At 47.6% G+C, this 17,547-nt stretch overlaps 1 protein-coding gene across 2 annotated transcripts in view; it reads right to left on the reverse strand.

Moving 5' to 3' along the window:
* Positions 1 to 3,990: 3,990 nt before the first annotated feature.
* Positions 3,991 to 17,547, reverse strand: part of WFDC1 (WAP four-disulfide core domain 1) — a 36,428-nt gene continuing 22,871 nt past the window's right edge. The window contains exons 4-7 of one of the 2 annotated variants that reach the window (XM_006134873.4): positions 13,096 to 13,236; positions 10,566 to 10,607; positions 9,552 to 9,615; positions 3,991 to 6,942 (exon numbers count right to left, since the gene is read on the reverse strand). In XM_006134873.4, coding sequence (XP_006134935.1) covers positions 9,557 to 9,615; positions 10,566 to 10,607; positions 13,096 to 13,236 — 242 coding nt within the window. In that variant the 3' untranslated portion in view covers positions 3,991 to 6,942; positions 9,552 to 9,556. The remainder of the gene's footprint in view (positions 6,943 to 9,551; positions 9,616 to 10,565; positions 10,608 to 13,095; positions 13,237 to 17,547) is intronic. The other variant, XM_075939984.1, reaches the window with a different exon arrangement.

Below are 17,547 nucleotides of genomic sequence, written 5' to 3' on the forward strand. Positions count from 1 at the left end.
CTGGCATAAGCTAAGTGCTGCCCTCTGCCTACTACTTTTGACTTTCACTGGGGGATTTCTTCCGTTAAGGGTTAGACTGCATTGAATCAGGTCTTGAGCACAGCAAAGAACTGATGTGTCTGGAGGCATTGGGTATAGCTAGTGGGACGGATATTGTAACCCTGGGCATTGTCTTTGGGAATCAGACATGGGTGGTGGATGAACTGAGGGTTGGGGAAAGTGAGGCCAGACCCCCTGCAGGTCTTTGTGATAGGGGCAGGTCTCCAGCTCCTGCCCTCCCCCCATAAGCCACTCTCCACTGCAGGGCAGGTCTCCAGCCCCCCGTGTGTGCCCTGGAGCATAGGGAGAGATGGCAGCGCAGGGTCCCAATCTCCCCAGCCTCAGTCCAGCTGACAGGGGCCAGCACGGGCCCCACGCTGAAGCAAGGTGCGGCGTGTGTGCAGGGCCACGCCTGGCAGTTTGGGAAGGCAATGCCTTCTCCTTCCCCTGATACCCACCACCTATGGGATCAGGCCACTGAATTACATTTACAAATGGTTTATGTAAATGTGTGTTTCATTTGGGGGAGAGAGGGACGGTGACTGCAGCTCCTCCAGGAACTAGAAACGGGTGAGGGGTGGTTACTCTGGGGATTGTAAACAACCCGCAGAAAGTGCCATCCCCTGAGGCTGAATTTTCATGAGACTCAAACCAAGAAAGGCTCTTTGGTTTAAAAAGCTGAGCTTGCAGTGACTCAGAGCCTCTTTCTGATCCAGCAAACGGATGGGACCTTCTGTCCAATGGGAGCCCTGGCCCTCATAGACGGGTCGGAAGAACCTTGTTGGCCCACCAGGGCCCCATAAACTGACTCCTGCTGTGTTTAGTGTGCAGTTAAATCTGAGCATTCTTTTTACATTTGGTCTGAGATGCTTTTTCCTTCTACTTTTCTTGTGTTCCCTGGTGTTGGCAGGCACAGCAATTCGCACTACAATAGACCCCACGCTTGCTGTCACAATAGTGTCCCCATTTCAGGATTAACTGCACTTTGACACCCTCCCTCTGCCCCTTTCTGGTCTTTTTGAGGGCATTCACTTAGGCCAGGTCTGCACTACTGGAGAAAGTCAACCTAAGATACGCAACTCCAGCTAAGTAAATAGTGTAACTGGAGTTAAAGTACCTTAGGTTGAATTTCTACTATTTTAGGTTGCCACTACTGGAGGTAGATGGGAGAAACTCTCCTGTTGAATTTCCTTATTCCTCACAACCTGGTGCTGTACCAGGATTCATAGAGACACCATCAGTGGTCGGTTTAGTGGGTCCTTACTAGACCCACTAAATCAAACCCTGAGAGATCGCTCTCTGGAGCATCGCTCTTGAAGTAAGTGTAGAGAAGCCCTTAAGGTTTCATGCCTCTTGCTGTATCCTCCAATGGGCAGAGATCCTTGATCTACTCCCTTTTGACCAGGGGTTTTCAGACTGCTAGCTCCCTGCCTTACATTTGATAGCAAGTCTGTCCAGCAGCCCATGTCTGTGCTTTGCTCTTTCTCAAGACTCTGACAGTGCATTGTCAGCACTTACAGAATCCCATCCGACTCTTTATTTTTAAGGTAAAAGCATATAGAAGAACTCCAGTGAAGATCAATTCAATAGAAGTTCATAGCCACGCTATGTGTTAGTTACATATGTGCTCTTAGGGTATGTCTAGACTACATACCTCTGCCGACAGAGGCATGTAAAATAGGCTACCCAACATAGTCAATGAAGTGGGGATTTAAATATCCCCGGCTTCATTAAAATAAAAATGGTTGCCGCGCTGTGCCGGCTCAGCTGATTGTTGGCACAGCACACGAGTCAAGACGTGGATCGGTCGACAAGGGAAGCCTTTGTGGACCGCTCCATTATGCCGAGCGTTTCACGAGGCATAACGGAGTGGTCGACAAAGGCTTCCCTTGTTGACCGATCTGCATCTTGACTCGCGCTCTGCCGGCGATCAGCTGAGCTGGCACAGTGCGGTGGCCATTTATATTTTAATGAAGCCAGGGATATTTAAATCCCTGCTTTATTGACTATGTCGGGTAGCCTATTTTATATGCCTCTGTTGGCAGAGGCATGTAGTCTAGACATACCCTTAGAGTCTCCATGGGGAATATGGACAGTGCCAAGGGTTTTTTTTATGCATGATTCCTCCCCCCCTTCACCCTCCGGATTTGCTATTTTGTTTGTGTTTGTGTATAAAAAAGTGTCGATAAACAGAATATCATCAACAAATGCAAGACTGACCTGTATGTACTTTCTTTGGCTGTGGAATACTCTGATCAAAAGGTTCCTTTCTTTCTTTGTTACTTAAATAACACTACAGGTTGCACCTCTATAAACCAGAACTCTCTGGTCCGGCAACATCCGTAGTCCAGAAGGATGATGGATGTTCCAGGATCAGAGAATCCCAGCACGCTGGGGGAGGAGGGAGAGGAACTTGTTGTTATGCAAGTGGAGGGGAGTGACGCACAGCCTAACTGGACTGCGGGGAGGGGAAGGGCGGGACAGAACAGGGAGGGCCAGAAGCAGGGAAACCAGAAATGATCTCCCCTGGTCCAGACAAATCCTTTATCCGGGATCAATTAGGGCGCAGGGCCAGGGAGGTCCAACCTGTATTAAAACTTCACCCACGCTAGAAATGACATATTATCTTGAAGTTTGTCAGGGTGGTTACACAATGGCACAAAGTGCTTGGGGAGGTGGTGGACTCCCTGTCACGGGAAGCTTTCCTGAAGCGGTTAGACAGTCACCTTCCAGGCCTAGACAATCCCCTGTCAGGCATGGGCTAGTTATTACGTAGTCCTGCCTTGAGTGCAGGGGGACTGGACTAGGTGACCTGTTGAGGTCCCTTCCAGTCCTACCCGTCTGTGCTGTGAGCGTCCCAGTGAGATCTGTTCTGCCATAAGAGAAGTGGGAGCCATTAAAATGCAAATTGCTCAGCCGACGAGCTTTGGGAAACCAAGCCTGCTACACAAGCCCCTCTCTCTGAGGAGAGGGACTGCGTGAGAGGAAACTTTGGATGGCAGCGTGCCTCTCACGAGCAGGAAAAGTCATAGAAGAAACAGGCCCGCTCCCGAGCATGTAACCTGAGTGCTCCGTGTGAGTGAGAGACGGGTGTACACGAGTTATGTACCCAAAGGAGCTCGATACAACCAGTTGGATTGACACAGGCTCCCCAGCTAAACCAGTCTTTCTTGCTCTGCTGGCCCATGCTAAAAGCAGAATATTTCAGGACTAGCACAAACACCTGCCCTGATCCTATTTCCACTTGATCAGATCTGCCCCCGAGCTCCCTCCCCAAGCAAAATTAAAAAGAGTTCTCTCTCCCTGTTGGGTAAACAACCGGTTCGCTGCTCTGGCTACATTTATCATTACAGACAGGAGGGTGGAGTAGGGGAAGACAGGTCATGGCTCTGGTAGCATCTGAGACTCCTTGTTAGCAGCATCCAGGCCTGCACTCCACGCTGGCTGGGCTGGCGGTGGGTTCACAGGGCTGGAGACTCCATGTGGCCCTTCCCCCTTCTTTAGCTCACTCACCTTAGGGGGTGGGGTCATTCAACCCTTACTCATCTGTGTTCTTGTTGACTCGGATGCAGAGCTGGGCCTCTCTCCTGGAAGGCGAAGCCTCTTCTAGTTCAAGCCTACCTGCGGTGACCAAACATTTCCAGAGTAGAGTGCGGGTAGAGTCAGTTCCCAGCAGGCAACTGGCAATATTGTAATAATCCACCCTGATAACCTTGTGGGGTCCCCAAGGACCGAATGGGTTTTGGCAACTCAGTTTCCTGTGTCCTCTCCACATGGGCAAGGTACATCGGTGAGGACGGAAAAGGTTATCTCTACCATCATATGGATAAATGCAGGACTTCTGCTCTGGAAACTTTCACCAGGAAGGAAATTCACTGTGAAATGTACTTTCTTTTAAGGTAAAGAAGAGCAGAGTCCCTATTAAAAACACCCAACTGAAACCAAACAGAGTTGAAAAATAGACTGGATTTGTTTTTATTGAGCACCGAAGTAGGAGACCCTACATTTCTAACCACAAAAACATGAGTGAATCATTGGGCCTGATTCTCAGGTTAGGGGAGATCAGAGCAGCTCCCTTGATGGCGTTGCCTGACACCAGCTGAGAATTGAGCAGCATAATGAGCATATAATGTTACATGAAAAGTTCACTGTAGCACCAGCCAGGCTTGGAAATGACACTATGCACACATCAGAGGTGTTATTTAAAAGCTAACATTACCACTTTCCTGTTGAGCTTTGATGCTGTGGCTGTAAAACTTTGGCAGCAGTAAAAACTCAGGAAAATTCGTCTTACAATAGATGGTGTCTTCAAAAGCAGCATAGGTTTTAATGTTAGAAATGCAACATGCAGACTTTTCTCGTGTCTAACAATTTAAAGAACTTTAAAAGAAAAAATTAACACCCTAGCACCAGGAGGAAGGCTGCATTTAATCTACAGCCTGTAATAAACAGCAGTCATTTGACAGTATGTTATTTTATCAGTCTTCCTTTTTTTAATAAAGATTCAATTTGCAATGAGCACATGCCTGTTCCAGAGCTCGAATCCAGCAAAGCCCTTAGCCATGAGTTTAACTAGCATTGCAAAGCAAAATGCCCGCCTCATGTTAAACACGTGCTTGAGTGTTTTGCTCAATGAGGCCGGAGCATAGGGGTTTGAGCCTTTGAGGGCCTTCTAATGCATAATTTTGTCTGAAACCAATGGGAGCTATGGGCTCTGAGCTCTAGAGCTGACTCAAAAATAGTAAAATGTTTGCACATTTTTTCCCCACTTTAATGGAGCGGGAGGAGAGGGTATTCAGGAAGGAATTTCCCTCAGGTCATGTTGTCAGGGACCTTGTTTTTTCCCCCTCCTTCCGTCGCAGTGTGGGGCGAGGAGTCACTTTCTGGCTTAAACTAGCGCAGAGGTGGGGGGATCTTTTTTGGGTTGTGGGCCATTGACCCACAGAAAAATCAGTTGGGGTCCACCCAAGTAAGGAAAAAAACCCTCCCTGACATGGCCCCCAACTCAGAAGCGGAAAACTCACCTCCACTCACAACTTGAGGTGCCAATGTTCTCCTCATGCTCCAGCCCTGCAGGGTGGAACCAAGGCTCATGGTTCCCACCCCAGCCTGGATTAATTTTTCTGGGGGCCTGGGCTAGTAGATTTTTGGGGGGAGACTAGGCTCTGGGGCGGTGCCAAAAATGAGGGGTTCAGTGTGTGGGAGGGGCTGCTGGAGAGTAATTTAGGGAGTGGGATCTGGGTGAGAGATGGGTGCAGGGTCATGGCCAGAAGGTAGGGGGCAGGAGCAGCGGGTGTGGGGATGTAGGGTCCGGGTAGGAGGCTGGGTGCGGGAGGGAGCAGGGGATTGTGGTGTTTACTTGGGGCAGCTCCCACTGGCAGGTACCACCCTTCACCCTCCCATTGGCTGCAATTCTCAGCCAATGGGAGCAGCACCTGTAGGCAAGCGGTAGCTTCCCTGCACTGCTGTTTCCACTTAGGGTTAGGTTTAGAAGCAACGCAAGCCAGGGGGCTGGATCTGGATGCTCCCCATCCCTTAACTAGAGTAAAGGGTAGATTTGTTGTAACTTGAAGTCTTTAAATCATGATGTGAGGATGTCAGTAACTCAGCCAGAGGCTGCGGGTTGGGGGGGGGGGAATGGGAGAGATTTCAGAGATGAGGCTCTGTGGCCTGCAATGTGCAGATCAGACTAGATGACCACAGTGGTCCCTTCTGGCCTTAAAGTCTATAAGTTTAACACTGGAATGAAATTTTACAAAACCTGGACATTTTAGTTGGTCAAAAAGAAACTATATAGAATGCAGAGCATTTTTATCTTCCCCTTTACCATATAGGGATTCCAAACTCTAGAGGAAGAATTTGCACAAACGTTAGTCTTTAAGGCCTTGTCTACGCTATGGAGAAGATCAGTGCTGCCGCAGTCGATCTTCTGAGGTTCGAATTAGTAGGTCTAGTGAAGACCCACTAATTCGAATGGAGAGGGCTCTCCTGTCGGCGCCAGTAGTCCTGCTCCTCACAAAGAATAAGGGAAGTCGACAGGAGCATGTGCTCCCGTCAACCTCCTGTTGTGTGGACGACAACAAAACATCATTTAAGATACTTTGACTCCAGCTATGTAATTAACATAGCTGGAGTCAAAATATCTTGAGTCGACTTTCCCCTTTAGTGTAGACCGGGCCTAAGAGAATATCAGACGAGCACCATGGTAGACCATTTTCAAACACATGTTGTTAATTACATAGATCACCTTGCAGACTAAATAAAAAATAGTTGTTCCTTGGGGTAAATTCATCCCTGGTGGAGCTTTCACTGATTTCAATGGTGATGCAACCGAGACAAATTTGGCCCATTTTCATTAGTGAACATATTAAAGTCATGCTATGCATAAACTACCAATCAATTCATTTCCTTATGGGACCCCTGAGTGCTCTTAATATGATGTACATACAATATGAAGGTCACTGAATGTGTTCATCACACATATATTTGAAAAACCAATGGTCTAATGCTAAATGCCAAGGCACCATTTTTAGACCAATGTCACTCCTGAGTTACACCTTTGTAAGCGAATTCAGAATCAGTCTGCTAACGTGTGTGCTATGCTGATACAGCTCTGAAATGAAATTGTGGATCAGGCTGGTTTTCTGTTCCAGTTGTAACGGTGCCACTCATAAACTCTCCAGCTGCTTGCAAAGGAATGGATTTCTCCCACTGGTCACAGCTCTGAGGTCTAGAATGGCTGTTCTTGCACCAGGCAGTTCTTTTATCCACAATGTGGTGATATCAGGAAGATGCTGAAGGGTTGAATCTGAAGATTTGGGGCTGCAGTTCATCTGAACCAGACAATTCTTGGGTGGCATCTTTTTTTCAAAAATAGCTAGATCCACTTAATAGCTAGATCCACTGAGGGGAAATAGAATAAAACAAAATGCACTGTTTATCATTGCTGTGGTGTTTTCACAACACATTCTAGCCCAGCGTGTAACCTCAACAATTGGCCTCAGGTCTAATGAAAAATTAAAGGATTCATGTTTTCTCTGTTTGGATGCATGTGATTCTGAAAGTTAAGAGACCACCAGTTTGGGACAGGTTGTCTGATGCTGCAAATTCTTACATATAAGTCTGATCCAAAAACCTACTGAAGTCACAAAAGGTCTTTTACATTGATTTCAATGGGCTTTGGATCAGGCCCTGTGTGAGTAAGGGCTTGTCTACTCTACAGAGAAAATCGAAGCTGCCACAGTTGATCTTCTGGAGTTCGAATGAGCGAGTCTCGTGAAGACTCGCTAGTTCAAACTGAGAGGGTGCTCCCGTCGGTGCTAGTAACCCTACTCCTGAGAGAAATAAAGGAAATCGATGAGAACGTGTGCTCCTATCGACCTTGCGCCATGTAGATGGCACCAAAATGCGATTTAAGATACGTTGATTCCAGCGACGTAATTAATGTAGCTGGAGTTGCATATCCTAAGTCGACTTTCCTGTTCGTGTAGACCAGGCCTAACAGTTCACTGTGTGCAAGGCCACTATTGCTTACATTCATCGCTTACATTCCCATGCCTACGTGTTTGCCAGATTGGGTTCCATTGGGGTCTATTCTAATTAAGCAGTCTCTGTGTTTTCTCCCTCAGGATCAGCCGTGGCTGCCTTAGGGCTGGGTCCCAGATGTACCGTATAAAACATTTGGGCATCTCCTATCCAAAGGCTGGGATCCAATGTATGGACAGGAATGCTAAGATTTGCCTAAATGCTGTTATGAAATGTGTGGGAATCCCAATGTTTTGCTGCCTGGGCCTATTCTTAATGCGCGGGGCAGGGGGAACCCATCAAATGTCAAAGGTTTCTCAGGAAACTGGGCAACATTGACAAATTGAAACAAAATGGAAAGAGCCTGACGAGATGAATTTCCCCTTGAATATTTAGCAGCGATCCCCCTGCAGCACACGCCTGTCGTGGAATGGTAAATATCATTTCCTGGTTTTCAGTGAATGGCCTTCCAATTAAATTCACTTATGTGGATTTGGCATTGTGAGTCTGGGACGCTGGGACCTACATTCGTGGGTTGGAAGTTTCTAAGCTGGTGCTTGACCGTTCACACTGCATCATAAACCTGGCTTCACAATTGCTGGATCCAGGTCTCAGTCACACTAACGTATGCTGCTCTTCTGACTCGAGTCTATGGCTAGAGCTGCATCCACAGAGGCCACAGTCTCTGAACCACCTCTCCAGCAGGGTCCATAGGTCTGAGTCATGCTGGCTTGTGTGTGGATGGAAGGGGGAAGGAGTTCAAAGCAGAGTCTGCTACAGTGCAGCATAGACATACCATAGCATGAATGTCCTTGTATTATCTGGGCCGGTATTATCTGTTCATTCCCTCTGAAGCATTTGGCGTTGGCCACTGTTGGAAGACAGGATACTGGGCTAGATGGACTGTTGGTCTGACCCAGTATGACTGTTCTTGTGGTCTCAGCTCCACAAGGACACCTAAGTGGCACTTATGCCTGATGCTAGGGAGGGGTAATTTCACCTGTAAAGGGCTGTTTCTTTAAATCTCTGTAGATTGGGCATCCATCAGGCATTTTCACCAAATGAAATTGTAACCACCACCAGGCAAATTTGAACCTGGGACCTCGGGAGCTGGATATAGGAGCTTCTACCCGCCGAGCTAAAAGCCAGCTGGCTCCCAGCTTATGCTGTAGAGATCTCTTGTTCTTAACTGTTGCTGTGGTCTAGGTACCACTTGCATTACTCAGTAACCACACTAGAGCTATGTTTACACTCGCGGCTTCTTGCGCAAGTATTATGCAAATGAGGCTAAGTGTGGAATATCGCCGAGCCTCATTTGCATACCTAATGAGCCACCATTTTTTTCAGAAGAGGCTCTTGTGCCGTTCTTCCTGAAAAGTAATAGGTGTAACGGCATTGCGCAAGAGGGTTTTTCTTGCACAAGAAGAGGCAGTATAGACACTTCTTCTTGCGCAAGAGCCTCTTCTGAAAAAAATGGTGGCTCAATAGGTATGCAAATGAGGCTCAGGGATATTCCACACTTAGCCTCATTTGCATATTACTTACGCAAGAAGCTGCGAGTGTAGACATAGCCTACATGTGTGGGTTACAAAATGAATGGGCAGCAGTTTTAAAACAAACCAAAAGAACGGTGTTTCTTCATACAATGCACGGTCAGCCTATGGAACTCCTTGCCTAAGGATGTTGTGAAGGCCAGGGCTTTAGCAGGGTTCAAAAAAGAGCTAGATAAATTCACGGAGTATAAGTCCATCAATGGCTATTAGCCAGGATGGATAGGAATGGTACCCCAGCCTTTGTTTGTCAGAAGCTGAAAATGGGCGACAGGGGATGGATCAATTGATGGCTACCTGTTCTGTTTATTCCTTCTGGGGCAGCTGGCATTGGCTACTGTTAGAAGACAGGACTCTGGGCTAAATAGACCATTGGTCTGACCCAGTGTGGCCGTCCTTATGTTCAAACTCCCATCCTTTTATTCAGAAGGTACTTACCCGGCTTAACCTAAGTGCTTCTGCTGCTGTTTCACATATCCAACTACATTATTGGAATTACTCCCTGTAAAACAAAATTCTGCAAAATTAGGGTTTGCTGTGTGTCCTTTCAGTAATGAATGCTTCCAAAAATATTCCTAGCTGTATATTTTAAATGGTATGTGTCGTATTTCCCAGTTCTTTAGTGAGGCTCTTGGTAGCAGTGCTAGGTTTAGAGTTGGGGACAAATGTTTCTTTAAGTTACACCACCGAAGTCCCTAAACTCTGCCTTTCATTACTCTAGCACATCCATTAGGTTACACAGGACTACATAAGGGCAGATTCTCACCTGATATGACCATTCCATGACCAAACTAAGATATGGAAAATCAACAAGAAAATAAAAGGTGCAAAAGTACAGTTAAACTTCTCAAGTCGGGCACCCTCAGGACCTGACCGGTGCTGAACCAGAGAATTTGCTGAACCATGGGATGTCAATATTGTCTAGCAGCATTTCCAACACTTCCACTGCTTACTGGGCTCTTAGGAGACATTTAGGGATGAATTAGAGCTAAATAACAGCACAGAACACTGACAGCCAGGACTGTTGGCTGTAGACAAACTCTATGGGACTGCAGGAAATTTGGCCACAACCATGATAAGTGGACATCCGGTGAACTAAAACCATGCCAGACCATGGATGTTTCTGGACCAGAGAATGCCAGGCTAGAGAGGGTCAACCTGTAATGAAGCTTTTTCTAGCTTTCCCCCTTGCAAGAACAAGATGCCTTTCCTGATTAAATCACAAGTTAAAATGAATTTGATGGGATGTTTCCCATTCCAGACGTGTCTTCCATGTCATAAACCCACCACACATTGCAACACTCTTGGCAGTGTCAGAGGTATGCAGAGAAGCTGCTGAGGAATGCCTCTCCACTGTGCCGTTTCATGAGCAGCAAAGTCCTCTTAAACAATTTGACCAATGTAAAGCTTGGCAATGCCAAAGACCCCCCCCCCCCCCAAATGGCACCTTACCAAAATACTCCTTGTAATATTTATTCCTAAGGTTCCGTCCATCTGCAAAACAATAAGATACATTATGAACAGGTTTGGCAGAATTCGATTTTTTTTAAAATAATTCCAACAGATTTTTAAGCATTTTTTCTATTTGTATTGATTTTAAATTTTCATCCTCCTAAATACTCTGACCATTAAAAGGAGTCATAATGTAGGGAACCACAGTCTTTCTTAAACAGAAAGCCTTTGTTAAATAAAACATTGCTGGAATTTGAGACAATCTAACAGGCTCCACACTGTTCAAGTTCCTGCTTCATCACCTTTGTTTACCAGGGACCACATTGTCTGAAACTTTTATGGCTCAAAGAAACATCTTGTGCATGAGCAATGTAAATGTGGGGATATAGTATTACATTAGTGACCAGAGGACATTAAAAACATGAAAAAAGCAAAGGAAGTTGAAAATTCTGAAGTCTTTGAGTCTTTATTATAACTTCCCCTTCCAAGGGACTCTGGTTTGATACTTCTACTGGTTTTTATTGTGATTAAGTAGGAAAAGGGGCTGCTAATGGTTTTGGCCTGTGATAGGTTGCATCACAGAGTATATATTCCATAAATTTTTCACAGTAACTGCACACCATGGCAGAGGTTGAAGATTCCTCAGCATGTGTGAGCTCTTATTGGCAAATACTCCCGTGAGAAGCAAAGAATGATCTTTTTTACTCTTTTTGACTCTATTCATGATTGAATAGAAATCATGGTCAGATGACAGAAAACAATTGCAGCCTTGCTTTTCTACTGAGAACTTTGCTATTTGATATTTAAATAGAATGAGCAAAGGTTTACCATCGCCTGTTGACAGGGATCCGTGCTTTCTTGTCTCAGCCAAAAGGCAAATGCACAGACAGGGATACAATAAATTTACAAGGCCTGTTCTGCAGCTTGTAAATTGGCCTAGCTCTGTTCAATCAGGTGTTAAAGAACCCAGTGGAGTTACAATGAGGAATTGGCTTACAGATGCCATGCACTGCACACGTGAAAGCAAAAAGAGAGAGAAGTGAATTGCTGCTAGGAGTTTTTTAGGGGCTGATCCTGAGCAGTGCTGAACACTCATCTCCCTTTGGCTTCTATGGGGATGGAGGTCATTCAGCATCTTCCTAAAAGCTCTGGAAGACCATAACACAAGCTGTTGGTATTGACCGTTCTCTTTGCATCTTTCAAAGGCAGCAGCTTAGTTTTCGCTTGTCTGTACACAGTTTTTAAGTGTTCAGTGGGTTCCCCAATTCACTGGTTTCCTATCCTGCATCTGCGAGATTCGTACTAGTGTGATCCGCAGAACACACAATAATGACTACCCACAAAAACATGCTGCAGATTCTGCCCCGCCCCCCAAGTTACATAATGGCAGTCCACTGTTCTCTCTGGGGGGGGGGGGGGGGGGGGGACAAGTATATGACTGGGACCAGATGTTAGCCCTCCCAGCCATGTTAATACAGAGTGGTCCTTGCTCTCTCAACTCCCAGTCTCTTGCTGAACTTAGTTGGTCCCCGGGTATTTTCTTTTCAAGCCAAGCCACATGCCAGGGAAACTTTGGTGTCGAAGCCGGCACGTGCCTGAGAGAGCGGGGAATGGAGACGCTGCAGGGGCGGGGCAGGAGATGATGTGCTGCCACACGGCCGGAGCATTTCCTGTGGCATGTGGAAGCGTGAGGGAACCAGGCCCGAGAGACCGGGTGCGTTGCTGGAGGAACCCAGGATTAAAAGAGGGAGGCGGTAGGACTGCCAGCCCTACAGGATTGGCCTGGAGCAGCGGTGATGCGTGGAGGGCACAAGGGGTCACGTGTCACATGCCACGGGCGGGAACGGCTGGCCAGCAGCCAACGGGGGGAGGAGGGACTAGCAGGAGGAGCCTGGCACTTGCAGGAGGGGTCCAGCCCCCCTGCACTCACCAGCGGTGCCAGGTAGCCCTGCTGCTTGGCTCTCCCAGCTGTGGGGGGATGACCCTTGTGCTCCCCCAGTGGGAAGTGGAGTGACGTGGCAGCTGGGGAGCAAGGCAGCTGGAGCCACCTTGCTCTGCTTCCCCTGCTGCTGCTGCTGAGTGCAGAGAGGGGGTGGACCCCTGCTGCCAGCCCTGGGCCCCTAGGCTCCCTAATTCCCCAGGCCACCTCGGTTGGGAGAAGAGGTGGGGTGGAACAAGAGCAGGGGCAGAGAGGGATGGATGGGGCCTGGTGAAAGAGGGTTATTCTGACCCTTTCTCAGGCTGGAGGGTGTCACGAGGCTGGTAGCCTCCCAGGTTCCCTGTGACCCCTGTCCTGGAGTGTCCAGGAATGAGAGATTAACCTTTAATTAAAGATCATGGCGTGGTTAAATCTCTAGGACTACGTCCGACCCAAATTGGCAACTCCAGGAGGAGGTGGAAACCACGAACACTACTTAGCCTGGCCTGATATTCTGAGGCCTAATCTGCTGCAGGGCAGGTGAGAGGCCCCTTGGCATAGTTCCTAGGCTGGACAGAGGACGCGGGGCCGCGCGATTTCGAATGAACTGACCAGGATTTCCACGTAGCTTGATGCACTGACCCCTGTTGGGGATCCCTTCGGCCGTGTTCCCAGGGCTGATGATGTGGCATTCGTACCCCGTGGGGCAATGCAGAGGTTCGTCCCCGTCCTCAGTGGTGCTGCAGGCCTCGGCTGCAAAACACGCCTGCGGGTCACACGTCTGGGTCTTATCGCCCAGGGCTAAGCAGAGAAGGAAAACCCTGCTCTTGATAGCCCCTCCCAGGCAAAGACCTCAAAGTGCTTCCCAAACAATAACACTGAACGTTTAACACTTACAGGGAACTGGACACGGCATGTCCGCCTACTCCACTCAAAGCAGAGCTGTCCCATCCATAGAACGGTTTGGGGCGGCCGTCCCAGGCCCTGCACGCTGGCTACCCCAACTGTCCTGCGGACAAGATGGCCTCCCATTCTGAGGTTAACCTGTGAGGCCTGGGAGTTTACCTCTGGGGGCCTGGGGCTGGCGGGAGCGGCGGTGAAGTGGAGTGACTCAGAAGCCTGCTCCGCTCTGATGCCGTCTCCCAGCCAGGTGGCTCTGCTTTACCTCAGCGCCTGCTGCCCCTGTGCCAGGTTCACTGGTAATCCCCCGACTCGTGTTGCTTGGGGGAGGTGGCTTTGGGGGAGGGAGCTTTGAAGAAGGAATGCAAAGGGGGCAGGAGAGGGCAGGGCAAGGGTGGGAAGAGGCAGGGTGAGGCCTGGCACAGGGTGAAGGTTTGCTCCAGCCCCCATACCTCACCTAGGAATGGCTCTGATTAAAAGACAGGCAATGCCCTGTTGAACCCGCCTAGCTGGCTGCTTTACCATTCTTCCTTCAGCCCATTGAACAGGGTGTGTGCTGGGGCTGGAGACTGGAGGAAAAGAAGGAGGCTGACCACACTCTGGATAGCAGGTGGCCTCTGCAGGATTGTTACCAGCTGGCACAATTTAAAGCCGCCATCAATCCAGGGTTGGGTTGAGAGACCCAGAGAAGTACAACCTGGTAGTTCCCCCTTGGGATCAAACTATTCAACATGCTCTACATCAGCTAACTAATTCATTAATGCTCACACATGACTTCTGTGAAAGTAACACAGGAAACGGAAGCATAGAGATGTTAAGTGACATTGCAAAGGCTATACAGCAAGTGAGTGTCAGAGTTGGGGACAGAAGCTGGGACTCCTACCGCCTGTTTCTGTACTTGGCTATGGATGGGAATATTTTCCTAACACTTGTACAATTGTAGTGAAGACAGTGTAAGTTTCTCAGTAGGCATTTTCAGACTGGATCAGACTCGTCATCTATATACTCTATCTCTGATAATGACCAACCCTAGGGGTGTGTCTAAACTACATGGCTCCATTGATGGAGCCATGTAGATTAGGCTGAGGGGCAGAGGGAAATGAAGCTGTGATTTAAATAATCACGGCTTCATTTAAATTTAAATGGCTGCTGCGCTCTGCCGACCAGCTGATGATCAGCTGTTTGTCGGCAGATCAGGGCAGTCTGGACGCGCCACGGTCGACAAGGAAGCCTTTGTCGACCAGCTCAGGTAAATCTGGTTTCATTAGGCATACCTGCACCAGTCAACAAAGGCTTCCTTGTCGACCGCTGCGCGTCCAGACTGCCCCGATCTGCCGACAAACAGCTGATCATGATCTGGTCGGCAGAGCGCGGCAGCTATTTAAATTTAAATGAAGCCACGATTATTTAAATCGTGACTTCATTTCCCTCTGCCCATCAGCCTAATCTACATGGCTCCATCGATGGAGCCATGTAGTTTAGACACACCCTAGGGCTACGTCTAGACTGGCATGATTTTCCGCAAATGCTTATAATGGAAACGTTTTTCCGTTAAAAGCATTTGCGGAACAGATCATCTAGATTGGCACGGACGCTTTTCCGCAAAAGCACTTTTTGTGGAAAAGCGTCCGTGTCAATCTAGACGCGGTTTTGCGCAAGAAAGCTCCAATCGCCATTTTCACCATCGGGGCTTTTTTGCGCAAAACAATACCGCGTTGTCTACACTGGCCCTCTTGCGCAAAAGCATTTGTGCAAGAGGTCTTTTGCCCGAACGGGAGCAGCATAGCATTTCCGCAAGAACACTGACAATCTTACATGAGCTCATCAGTGTTCTTGCAGAAATTCAAGCGGCCAGTGTAGACAGCTGGCAAGTTTTTCCGCAAAAGCAGGTGCTTTTGCGGAAAAACTTGCCAGTCTAGACGTAGCCTAGATGTTTCAGAGCAAGGTGGAAGGATCCCTGATAGGCACATGGGGGATAATTTGCCTCTTTTCTTAGATCTCATCCTGGTCCCTAACAGTGACGGATCTAAGTCTTGAAGTAAGGCTGTTCAAGCACTTTAGAGCCAGTGAGTAAATAATTAAGCCTGCCAGGCTGATTGCTTTATGTTCACTTTATACATCTGGGAACTGAGGCAATAAGGCCTGTTTTTTCAGACCGCAGGCCTGTGCTTACTTGGGAGCCTTCTTTCTGTATGCTCAGCTATGCAAGCATGGGAAACACACATGGCCCAGCATGAGCAAAATCTGCATGTCTGAAAATCAGAGCCCAAGAGGCTGGTTTACAGCCACCAAGGTCATCAGTGTCAGGGCTGGGATGCCATTTCTTGAGTGCCCACTGTCTAAGACTGCTCTGCTCACACATCTCTCTATGGAGGTGGGACTGGATGGCTCAGAGCATTGGTAATGCGATGTGATTTCATGTTTGTTTAAGAGATGACATGACCACTGTCTACAAGCACCTATGCAGGGTGAAGATTTTTAATAAAGGGGTGTTTAAGTTAGAAGACTAAACCTAACAAAATCGAGTAGTTGGAAACTGATACTATAGAAATGCTGGCTAAAAACGAGATAAAAATAATGGCAGCTAGCTCTTACATTGAGCTTTTTATCAGTAGATCTCAAAAGCCTTTACAAAGGAAGGCCGTATTATTATCCCCATTTTAGAGATGGGTAAACTGAGGGGACGTGACTTGCTCCAGGGCATGATGCAGGACTTTTCTGTGTGAAATCACCTGGCCTGGGTTATACAGGAGATGTGGCTAGATGATCACACTAATCCCTTCTGGCCTTGAAATCTATTAATCTAAAACTCATTTAAATGAAGTGCATCTCAACCATCTGTAGGAAAACAGTGCAATGAAGTGTGTCAGTCCAATATATATGTTAAACAGTGTTGGAGAAATGAATTATATAGTGTGTCAGACCTAGACTAGCTGGCTGCCGCACACTGATGGAGGGAAGACACACTGGGACTTGGGTGAACCGCTTTCTTTTCTCTGAGTAAGGTGACTTCTTGAGGTCTCTTCTAGCCCTATGAGTCTATGAAAGTCCCAAATCTAACTGCAGTATAATCAGGCAAGCACCTGGGGTCTATTCCAGCTTGCTAGAAGCTACAGGCTGATTAGACACCTGCAGCCAGTTAAGGCCTGTGGTGCTGCTTTAAAAGGGCTCCCCCAGGCTACAAAGGGGGATGGAAAAGAGTGAGGGATAGGAAGTGTTGTGTGGGTGTCATGAGCAGGTACTAAAGGAAAAATGCTAGGGGGGATGATTTGGGAAAATGGCCCAGGGAAAAGCTACCAGATTGGGAGTGGTAGTAACCCTGCCTGTTGCTGGTATCTCAGGGTCCCTGGGCTGGAACCTGGTGTAGTGGATGAGCCTGGGTTACTGCCAGACCTCCTCATGACATCTCAACCTCTGCCTCGAGAAGGGAGATTGGGATGCCAGAGGGGGATTTTACCCTAAACTTATGAATTAGCCTGTGATGAGTATGGTTCAGCAGGCTGTGGCTGCTGCCTCTAGTAAAGAGAAAGAGACTGTGGAGGGCCTTAGTGAACCTCTGAGGCTAACAATCCGCCAGTAGCATGAGACTCACAGGGAATGGCTGGAGCTTTGCCACAATAGAGAGCAGAAAAATACAAAGGCACTTTTGCTTTTTGGCTTGTTCCGGCTGATGCAACACTTAAGAGCTTTGGGGTTGTATAAACTATGAAATCTAGTTTGTGTGTCTTGCTTTGTAAAACTTAATCTGAGTAAATATCAGGGTGAAACAGAATGCCACGAGGGAATTGTGAACTTCAGGTGCCTTGCAAGACAAGCTAACAAGCAAAAAGCCAAGGTCACAAAAAACACCAGTCAGATAAAAATCCACCCTATGGAGCCAGTAGAATTAACAGCAGAAAATACAAAGGAGGTCAGTATAGAAGCAGACCAAAGAAAAGTTTTAGCAGGATAAGCATAAATGCATCCGTTTAGGTTAATGACTTGTGCATAAAAATGTTTAGTCTGGTTTAGAATGGGAGGGTACACAGATGAGGTAACTGAGGCTGTGCAAAGTCATGGAACAGGGTACAAAAAACAGTAGAAGACACGGGAAGAATGTAGCACAGGCCAAAGATTTGGAGAAAAAAAATGTCACCCTTTCCCTTCTTGTTCATGGCATATTTG

This window comes from Pelodiscus sinensis, chromosome 12 (assembly GCF_049634645.1).
Source record: "Pelodiscus sinensis isolate JC-2024 chromosome 12, ASM4963464v1, whole genome shotgun sequence".
Classification (NCBI taxonomy): domain Eukaryota; kingdom Metazoa; phylum Chordata; order Testudines; family Trionychidae; genus Pelodiscus; species Pelodiscus sinensis.